Below are 10,693 nucleotides of genomic sequence, written 5' to 3'. Positions count from 1 at the left end.
TCCTGTTTAGTTCAGAACTAGCTAAATTCAAATAGACTTGATAAATTTTCAAACTGTTTTTCTGTAAATGAAACTTCATATAAAAAAATTTTATTCAACATTGTCAGCTTTTTTTTTCACACAGAGCCGTCCTTTTGTCGATTTCTCCACTGTATAATTCTTGATATTGCCTTACTTTATTGTTGCTATTATTGCATAAATGGCCTAAAAAGATTTACTTTTATCAACATAAAAAATCCCACACTTGGATTTTATTTTATTGAAAAAGTTAGTAAATAACATGTTTGCAATATCTTTTGATAAAACGTAAGATAATTTCATCACTGTGAAGTTATTTCATTTCATTCTTTTATAGTTATACATTTCCTATAAGTATATTACAATGTCATACATTACTTATGGAAGACTTACAAGTCGATGTTTTACTCTATGATTGTTAATGACAGGGAACGAAGATAGAAACGAATTCGTTTGAAATACAAAATGCGATTAAAATTTTTGTTCAACAATCTTTACAGAGATAATAACCATAAAAATTGTACATCTAAGTTAAAAAATATTCAACAATTAATTTACTCACAGGCCATTAGTCGATACAGTATCATTTAATTAGACATTCACTTATTTTTTAAACAAGAGACCAGTTAATTTAAAAAGACGCGCTTGTCGTCCTTGTTATTGTACAAAATGTGAACTGATTTAAGTAATTCCTCAGGAATGTTTCCACATACAAATAATACGCAGCAGCTGATTATTTTTAATGGTTTTTGTGCTAAAGTTTTAGCATATTTTCCTTTTTTTAATCATTTTTAGTGTCATAGACTCCGTACAATATATCACATGAAAATGATAAATAATTGTTGAAATGTTCAATTACATGATAGATAAACGATACGATGTTCAGTCTCGCAAATGTTCATGATATAAATGCCGGAAAACAACCTCTTTCACTTCTTTGTTATAATTTATTCAGTTCAATGTTGTTTATTTTCCGAGCAATCAGATGAATTTTTAGTCTATCTCGGACATCTAGCTCGTATTATGCAACGGTAATGCCAACCGTTTGAAGGTAGCCTCTCAGGTGGTTTGCATTAGGTTCTGGAATTTGGTCAAGAATACTAAGTAATTGTCTTGGTGACAATCTTGCTAATCCTTGTGCTAAATGTAAACGTACGTCGCCAATAGCTATTTATTAAAGAAAAATAAAATTTATTAAATTGATTAAATCTTTAACAGTTATTTATTAAAATATATTAAACGAATAATATGTAAGTATTTTATTAAAGCTAATATAATAAGATAAAAGTATTCTTGTGTTAATACCTTCCAGAGGATCTTTTGGAGGATTTTTTCCACAAAGCAGTTGACTATATCCTACTTGATACCCAGGCGTATCTTCAGTTTCTGGGAATATATTATCTTCGGATAATGTAGTCTGATCCTGTGGTAATTCGAAAAATTCTACTAACGTTGCTAATAAACGGGGATAATATGTATTATATGGCCTTTCTAGTATCATTGGGCAATCAATTAGTAAATTTGACATTCCCACAGCAGTTACTTTTCGTTCGATATCACCTGATACTTTTTGCATATCTGTTATTAATACGCGTTCCACAACCATACCAAACATTCTGCAAATATATTATTTATGTATCGTGAATATTGATTAATTTTAATCATATATTTATTCTTTAAATTTTTAATGAAAAAGAAACTTACCGAGATTGTATTTGATCAATAATTGTAACCAAATTATTTGAGCCATATCTAATGATATAGTACGCAAAAAATACGATTAGACCCTTTACAAATTTTGTCGTTTTCGAAGATGAAAGTCTTTGGAACAATAGTACAAAAATTTGTTTCATATATGGTTCTAATACATTCCTAAAAATATTATGCTATTATTAATATAGATGATAAAGTGACATAAAAATAATCTAATGAGAAAACTTACGGTGCAAAATATTCAATAATACTTTGTAATAATAGGAAACCTTCGTGATCATTAGCCTTTGAGGCAATCAATTTTTGGAATACACCTAATAAACCATTTGTCTTATCTTGTGCTACGATATGATGTGCACCATGGCTAATGAAAGCTCTTAATAATCGATTTAATGGGTGAATATTAGCTTGGCGTTCAAATAAAACGGATGATAATAGACAAGGAAACAAAGCCAAATACGCTTCTGGCATATCCTGTGTCGTTCGTAGTTCCAGAAGTAAAGCAAGGATTTGAAAAACGTACGGTAGAAATTCTGAATGGAAAAGCATCGATTAGAAAAGATAGGGAATAGAATTATGTCAAATAAAATATTTTACCTAAAACATCTTGTTGTAAGATTTCTTGAAAAATTGGGAATAGTGCTTCTTCAAATGACGATACTGCAACTTTGTGTGTTTTACAAACGATTCTAAAATTATATTACATATATATATTTTAATTTTTTTGTTTCTAATGTCCCCTCATTTGCATTCCATTTTATTCTTATTGTATAATTTATATTACTTACTTAATTGATAAAGCAAATGTTTCGAAGAGATAATGGTTAAAATTGGGACGACTTGGATTTTTAGATACAATAGAAAGTTTTTCTGTAAGTTTTGGGAGAAGATCTGCTAAGAATGGTACAATCACCTCTTGTAGAACACCAAAGCTTCTCATGATAGCTTTCATTACATATTCGTTTTCTTCTGAGCCAGGTGTATTTAAACATGCAAATAGACCCTTTAATAAATCCGACGTCAATGGTGATAAATCATTTGCTTTAACTCTATAAATAAAATTTGGTAATTTAGAAAATATGCACATCGAAATAATGATATTAAAACAAATCATATGTAATATATTTAGAGTTATTTTTCATAAAAGGAAAGCAGTCTGCATGTATACTTTTTTCAATACCCTTATTTATAAAAGTCAGTAGGTTTTCATTTGACGAATGTCAATATATATTCTTGCATAAAAATTTTTATTATGACATGAAGGCCATAAGGTCGACGAGAAAAAACTTCAATTCACTAGCATTTTTTGTTGCATATGATCAGGTCGAATATCTGTTTTTTCCGATCTAAAATTTTTTTAATTATAGTCCAACATTTATAGATTTATTTTATTTCGATAGTTCAAAATTTACAGACCAATAGCTTTTCTATGAAAAATATCTCTGAAAATTTATTCAAAAGTGACATTACTTATGACTTAATGTAATATTATTGGTAAATAAAGCATCGATTTTCTTACAAAGGTGTATTGTCGGGTCCTTTCATTGCGAGTATTTTTTCAATCGTGCAAGCAGCATATGTGTGTACAACGATATTTGAAGCACTTAAATGCCTAATTAGTTGTGGTAAACTACCAATTATCATTTCTCTTGGCAATATTGATCTGAAGGTCATTATAAATTTAATTGCATCAGCTTTAAGTACAGAAAATTCATTCACTGGAAACAATATTCAAATTTTTTAATGCTTTAAGAGATTTATGGAATAAATTTAATTTTAGTAGATTTAACGACCGTATGTACCATTTGGTTTGACTAACTCCGGTTCAATATGTTGCATTGCAAATTGAGGTAATGAAACAAGCTCGCTGCTCTGCGTAACACCATGTTTTTGTGTTTGAGCTTTGCTTGCACTACTGGTGACTAGATAAATTGCAGCATCCTTACTGCGCCAATTTTCAACTGGTTTATCAGCATAATTTTGTAACATCACCTAACAATTACCAAAAAAAATGCAATGATATGTATAAATCAATTTTTTTTGCATGCTCTTGTTTACTTACTTGTATATAGGCACCAAAAATTTCCATTATTTTCGCTTCAAAATATTTAGAAAGTACTTTAACTAAATCACAGGCAGCACGTCTTCGTGTATCGACATCGCTACCCTCAATATCTCGCCTGATATATTCCTCAGGATTATCCTCAAATAATTCATTATCCGATTCTATTAAACATATTAAATTTTTTTTTTATGTAAAGTAAAAGGCATATAGAGAATATACTTTTAATATAAGATTAATAGTAATTACCTCTAAATTCCATATTAGGTATTATAACCTTTTCACAAATATTGCTCAAAGTGGTTGGATCTTCGAACAAGTTTCTATACTGAGCACGGTCAGCTACTGTTGCTAAAAATTGCAAGGCATTCGAAACTAGCTGCAAGAATATAAACAATTAGATCAATTTCAATATGTATACTATATATAAAATTTACCTACAGTATCATATTTTGGTTGTTGCCCAGTCGATGTTAGTAAATTCCATACAGCAGTTACAAATTCAGGTAAGTATGGTTGAAACTCTTCATCATATTTCTGAGCATAAAGGCCAATATTGTCACAAACTTGCGACTTTAACTGTTCAATTACTCCCGGTTCTTCTTCGTCCTACGCATAGGTAAAACATTGTAACATACACATATTACTAGAATTAAAAATATAATAACAAATTTATATATAACACTACAGTAGATTGAAGAGAGGAAACATTTGTATTCAACAAAATATGAAAATTCCTCATCCACACAGCCATATTGTCTTCAAAAAATTCTGGTAAATCCTAAAAATAAAGGATATATAGTTTTAGTAAAGAAGTTTAACACTTTATATTGATTATATCGTCTGTGTCTTTTACTCACTTGGAAATTAAGAGAGTAGAACACCTTGGATAAAATTACCAAAGAGCTATATATAACTTTCAATGCATCTATATTGTTTGCATGTACTTGCATTAGATTCATTGTAGCCTAAAATAAAATTCAAGGGAATAATTAATGAAGAATAATTAAAGGAGAAACTACAAAATAAAATTCTTACAACAAATAGATCTGTCAAAGGTTTAGCAAATCTATCCAATACAAATTTTATCTCAGTCCATAGGCTCTGACTTTTAAATTCATATCTATATCTTTTAAATAATGAATGTGCTGTATGTAAGACACCATTGATAACATGAAAATCGCCTGTATTGAATTTGTCAACCATTTGGTCGATAAGCTCTGGCCATTTATTTGGGAAATCATACTTTCCAACTATTGAAACAGCATCAGATAACTGTTTTTGAACAGAATCAGGAGAATGCAGCATTAGATTAACAATTAATTTTTTTATAGCATCCCTATCTTGCGCATGTATACGATCTACAGAATCTTCTCCCTAGGTATAAATAAATTATGTTATAATTAAGGATTAATTTATTAGAAAAATGTTATAATAAAAGTTACATAAATAATGTAAATAATTACCACTTTCCAATTACGTTTTACATAATTTTTAAATGCAACTGCTCCAGCAATTCTTATAGTTATATTGATTTCAGACTTATCCACAAGATGTAAAAGAAGTAATGGATAATTCTGATTTATTTCAACCGATTCTAAAAATTTTTCAGCTAAAGCATAAAAAACAAATAATTCATGAATTCAATAAAATATGTGTATATATATATATATTTTTTTTTAATTTATACATAAGAAATATAAATATAGAAGTTATTTCTCTGTAGAAGATTCATAAAACATTAAAACAGAAGACCAAAATCACAAACTAAATATTATAAATTATGTATTTTGTTGATGTTAATTAGGTGAAAACATAATATTTTATCAACACAAGTTATGTTACTTAATAAAAAATGGGAAATCGAAAGTATAGGACGTCTTTCGATGTCTTTCTGGAAATTCAATCGATACATATCTATATTTAAAACGATTTTATTAGTATTAAGTTATCTCTGTTTTTTAAATAGTTGAAAAAAAATAAAGTACTTGTTGATATCCACATGCCAAATTTCCTCTAATAGCAGATGAATCAAATTGCAAATGATGATCAAAGTAATTAAACAAAAAATTTAAATATAAACTATTTTTACAAATAAAAATGTACACACGTTCGGGATTATATAAAATATTTTCAATTAAGAACTTCTGATTAATAGAGAGGTTATATTCACCTGGCCGTCTAACATTTACATCGGGGCTAAGTGTATGCTTTAAATATTCACTGAGTGTAAGCAAGTTGTCATCGGTGAGTTCCATAACGGCTTGTTGTAAAAATTCTGTATACTCTCAATTCGAAAAAATATGAAATCTTCAGAAAAATATCTTGAAACAACGCAATACACCGGCTTTTGATAAATTCAATTTTCTAACCAATGATCGTTGCCTGTTGGCGTTAGCGCTTTCTACAATGGTTTACGCGGGAAAAGTTTTTGTTGAAACCAAGTGGGATAATATATTTTATTTTATTTGTGTAGGTTATGATAGTAAAAAATTTCTCCGCAAGGAAAGGATAAATTAAAAATGACAATTGGAATAAATCATGGATGTACGGTTTATTAAAATTCACATTAATCCTTTTTTTTTTTTTAGTAAGAAATGAGATTTATTATGAGGTTGAAAAATCGATAAATTTGCGTTTGATTAATTATTAAACTTTAGATTGCATGATAATTTTCGTACAATTATAATTCAACGTTACTTGTTTATGTATTTTTTAAGAATGACATTTTATATCTAATTTAAAAAGGTAGAAAATAGGAACGAACTCTTTAAGTTCGAGGTTTTAAGTAAAAAATTTAAGATTCGTAAGCTTCATGTATAAATAAATAAAATAAATAATAAATAATAAATACAAATATTAAATTTATTTTACAATTAATAGAAAAATTAACACTTAAGCCGAATATTTAATTTATATTCCTATTTTATATTATTATTCTATTTCAAAATATAGGATATAATAGTATAATAAAATGGTGATATAAATAAAACAGTTTTAATCTTTATATTAATGTATTTTAATATTGCAGTATAATAGTAATATATATTAACTTATATTAGTAATCACTTATTTTGAACATTATTAAGTATCATTCTCTTCTGTTTAATTTCATTCTCCAGCTTTCTTAGCATATTTTGAGCACATGTAATTTGTAATAATTTATAAGTATTAATTGTCCTATATATAGCATTTAAGAGACACACAATTATTGAAAATATACCTGAATTGATAATTATAGCAAAAATTAATTGCGCTTACGTTATATTCGTCAAAACGAAATTAACTTTCGATGTTGTTTCAGTTTCTTCAGAGTTTGATATTGTTTCTAGGTTTGATAATTTTTCTGCAAACGTTGGCAATTCGTTATACATTTGTTGATACTGCTTTTGAAATTCTTCAATTTGTTCACGTAAATTTTTATTTGTCTATGAAAAGGATACTAATTATTTATTATATATTCACAATTATAAGATACAATATATTTACGATGCAGAATATATATAAATGAACGTACATATTCTGTCTGTGCATGCAGAAAATTGTTTGTATACCTTATGCCTTTAATTCGAAATTTATCGCTGAAAATAAAGAAAACTTCTCATAAAATTATTATTTTTTGTCAATGATTTTTTATTCATTAAAGTAAATAATTTCTTTAGAAAGAAAGTCAAACCATTGTTTCGTGAAATATGTTGTTCTTTTTGTTACTAAATCTTTCAATTCTTGTTGTTTAAGATCAATCACATTTGTAGCCTTCGATATTGCTTTTTTAAGACTAGCTTCTTTTTTTTGCAGTTCCAAATATTTCACCTGACCTGCCCAAATGTTCATCGATAAAGTAGACAAATGTGAGTTCCAGTAATATCGATCCTTTTTCTGTTTGCCATTCGTTTCTTCTAACTCAGTGAACTTTCAACGAAAGAATAAAATGTATAGTCAGTTATTAATAAACTCAACTTTATTTCTTACAAATGGAAAATAAAAATGAATGAATAAAACGACTACCTGTTTAATTAGATAATTAATTCGATCTACTTGGTTACTAAATTCTTCGTAAATATCTTCCATTTTCTTCGAAGATTCAGTCATATTTTGTTATTTTATTAATATAATTTAAGCTTTTCAATCTAATAGATGATCTATCAAATTTTTTGAATTTTTATCTATGCTTATTTGTTGAAAAGATGTTATAGCTACAAAAAGTATGTCTGTCGAGACCTCTATAGAGAAAACATCAAATTACATGCATATCTATATGTATGTTTGTATGTATGTAATCGTATGTTATGTATTATATTAAATATTATGTATGTAGACCATATAAACAAATCTCGTTAATCGCTAGGGAAAGCCGATTGAAAATTGAGTCGTGACTAGTTGCGAAAAATCAACATGGAAGACAAGGAAGTCGTCGTTCTACGCATGCGTGATATGTTATAAATATTTCAAACAAAAACAGAGATATTCTACTCATCTTTGTCTGTTTTGCAAGAACGATGGCTTTAGTGACCTTCCATGTTGATCTTTTATGACTAGACCTGACTCAATTTTCGAACGGTTCTCCCTAGCGCGTATCGAGACCTATTTATATGATCGTGAACGAGGTAGAGATAATATCAGAAAGGAAATTTCTTCTTTGATAACACATATGTTAGGTTTAAAATGTTTTTAAATGTTCATAAACATATTTTTAAGACATGGTCTAATCATACTTATATACATAAATATGGTATATGCAAATTATGATTTCCAAATTTTTTTTATCATTTTTAATTTTAAATAATTTATTTATTATAGATATATAACTTTTATCATTAAAAAAATAAATAAATAAATAAATAAATATATATATATATATATATAAAGAGAGAGAGAGAGAGAGAGAGAGAGAGAGAGAGAGAGAGAGTCACTAATACGAATCGAATTGTCATTAATGTTCAAAAGACATCAAATACTATTGAAACGATGCAAATCACGGCATTGTACCAAACTTGTCAAACAATCGGATTACGTTCAGCTGTGCGATTAGTAATTAAAACGTCTGCGTCATCAGACGAATACTATTTATGAATATGAATCTATGCATCTTTCCAAATATAGGGAACGTGTAATTTAGAATTTTAATTTATGTACGTATTATAAATCGTAAACGATTGATCATTTTCACAACGATATTTTTAACTTCATTTCGGTCGATAGTATGTAATATTTGAAAGATTCTCGACTAAATTCTTTTCTTCTTCCCGTGAAAATCAAATCAAAACTAAAGTATGCATTTTTGTAATCTTTACATGGTAAGGTTTAGTGATATATGAGTAGAATAATCATTTTTTTCAGTTTGTATTTCATTTATGAAATTAAAAAAAATGTTCTTCTATGTAAGTAATATAAAATGGTAAGTAATAAAATGTGCAATTTTATATGGTGCAAATTTTAACAAAAATAATAGGAATAACGTCGTTACATAAATAGCGATTTATTTAAGTATTTTGAAGTGATAATTATATGTGTAAATGAAAGTAATATTATTATAAATAATTATATTACACTAAATTCACATTAGTTACAATTATCAATCGTTTAAAAATAGTGCTTTTTATTATTAATAATATTTTAAATTATATTTAATTTCATAATAAAAAAAAGAAAGCAATGTTAACAAAACGATATAAACAACAACGATATTTATTTATCTAAACATGATAGCAAAATCGATAACGAATAATGGCCAAAAGAGTACATTAATTTTATAGTCACTAAAACTCTGAAGATCTTTTTATTATTAGAAAAAAGAAAGAATTCTAATTTCTTCAATTGGGACTCGAAAATCCAGTTTCTCCGATGACGTCTAATCTAATTATTGAATATAACAAGGAAGGTTCCATATTTTCTAAAATTATAAGTCGATAAAAATCACGAATGAAAATCAAAGTTTTTTATTAATTACTAATTAACATTTCATTTCCTCTAATCATAATTTTGTCGTTATTAAGAGATTAAAATTTCTTTAATCAGTCAAAACTGCAGTTGGAAATTAATTATTTACCTATTAAATATCTATAACACGAAAAGCTTTATATTTGTTTGAAAAAACTTTTTTTAAAAATCTTTTATTTAAAGACCGTGAAAATATTACATGAATAAGAATTATATGCGAAAATTGGAATTTTTCATTAGTTACTAATTGATGCCGTTAAATAAATGTCAATGATTATTATTCTTGTAACGTCGCATCTTTGATGAAAAGATTTTCTTTTCTTTTTAAGGCGCTTGAAATTTTACGTAAAGTTTATTTCAGCTGTGCAGATATTCACAATATTAATATTGACAAAGTTAAAATACTGTTAGATTTTTCCAATAATACGCTTTTTCAGAGAGATTTTTTCTTAAAAAATTATAAATATGGAATTAAGCCGATATAAGATGCAATAATTCAAAATATAACAATATTGTTCTATTTACTCGACTTGGACCTTCTTACGCAATAATTTATCAATTTATAACATTAGTAAATTGACAGGTTAGAAGTAGTACGTTATAGATTTCTTTTTCACAATCTTACAATCTTGAACAGTGTAACTAGATAATTAGTAATTTGTAAAATTTACTTTTAACGTTCCATTAATTTTATTATCAAACATGTTATTATTATGCAAAAGAATTTATTAATACTAATGGCTCGAAACTTTTAACGGCTGCAACTTATAAAGTTTCATTAATACTAATAATATTAGCGAAATGACAAGTTACGAGTTATAGGTTATAGATTTCTTTTTATAACTCTACGTCAACTAGGATAACTGTACTTCTGTTATGATAATATAACAATAAAGAAAATTGATTAGTAATGCTAATAACTTGTGAAGTAACATTTCACTAATAATATTAATGGAATAG

The 10,693-nt window shown here is 27.0% G+C and overlaps 2 protein-coding genes across 2 annotated transcripts; both read right to left on the bottom strand.

Annotated features, from left to right (window-relative positions):
- Window positions 1–470: 470 nt before the first annotated feature.
- On the bottom strand, window positions 471–6,176 carry Cse1 (chromosome segregation 1). Its single transcript, XM_069117563.1, has 16 exons — window positions 5,967–6,176; window positions 5,260–5,405; window positions 4,832–5,170; window positions 4,654–4,761; window positions 4,482–4,574; window positions 4,235–4,402; window positions 4,043–4,172; window positions 3,794–3,957; window positions 3,534–3,723; window positions 3,251–3,449; window positions 2,520–2,780; window positions 2,329–2,420; window positions 1,961–2,264; window positions 1,723–1,890; window positions 1,324–1,634; window positions 471–1,185 (listed from the first exon to the last, which is right to left on the bottom strand). Exons 1-16 carry the CDS (start codon window positions 6,049–6,051, stop codon window positions 1,040–1,042), a joined length of 2,904 nt encoding a protein of 967 aa, XP_068973664.1. The 5' UTR covers window positions 6,052–6,176; the 3' UTR covers window positions 471–1,039.
- A 625-nt stretch (window positions 6,177–6,801) lies between these two features.
- LOC138182082 (uncharacterized) lies at window positions 6,802–10,617 on the bottom strand. Its single transcript, XM_069117631.1, has 6 exons — window positions 10,405–10,617; window positions 7,802–8,016; window positions 7,470–7,705; window positions 7,311–7,374; window positions 7,055–7,221; window positions 6,802–6,973 (listed from the first exon to the last, which is right to left on the bottom strand). The coding sequence occupies exons 2-6, from the start codon at window positions 7,883–7,885 to the stop codon at window positions 6,859–6,861; spliced, it is 666 nt and encodes a 221-aa protein (XP_068973732.1). The 5' UTR covers window positions 7,886–8,016; window positions 10,405–10,617; the 3' UTR covers window positions 6,802–6,858.
- Window positions 10,618–10,693: the final 76 nt, after the last annotated feature.

This window comes from Bombus flavifrons, chromosome 7, assembly GCF_040668555.2.
Source record: "Bombus flavifrons isolate JBK064 chromosome 7, iyBomFlav1_principal, whole genome shotgun sequence".
NCBI lineage: Eukaryota > Metazoa > Arthropoda > Insecta > Hymenoptera > Apidae > Bombus > Bombus flavifrons.
This window is presented reverse-complemented; position numbering and strand designations above follow the sequence as displayed.

Excerpts from the sequence above, each read along its gene's own strand:
- Cse1 (XM_069117563.1), bottom strand. The coding sequence starts at position 6,051 with ATGGAACTCACCGATGACAACTTGCTTACACTCAGTGAATATTTAAAG. Across the intron at positions 5,171-5,259 it reads TAAAACGTAATTGGAAAGTG|GGAGAAGATTCTGTAGATCG; the intron begins GTAATTATTTAC and ends ATTTATACCTAG. Across the intron at positions 2,421-2,519 it reads ACATTTGCTTTATCAATTAA|AATCGTTTGTAAAACACACA; the intron begins GTAAGTAATATA and ends ATATAATTTTAG.
- LOC138182082 (XM_069117631.1), bottom strand. The coding sequence starts at position 7,885 with ATGACTGAATCTTCGAAGAAAATGGAAGATATTTACGAAGAATTTAGT. Across the intron at positions 7,706-7,801 it reads TTAATTATCTAATTAAACAG|TTCACTGAGTTAGAAGAAAC; the intron begins GTAGTCGTTTTA and ends TTTCGTTGAAAG. Across the intron at positions 6,974-7,054 it reads TTCGTTTTGACGAATATAAC|GACAATTAATACTTATAAAT; the intron begins GTAAGCGCAATT and ends TGCTATATATAG.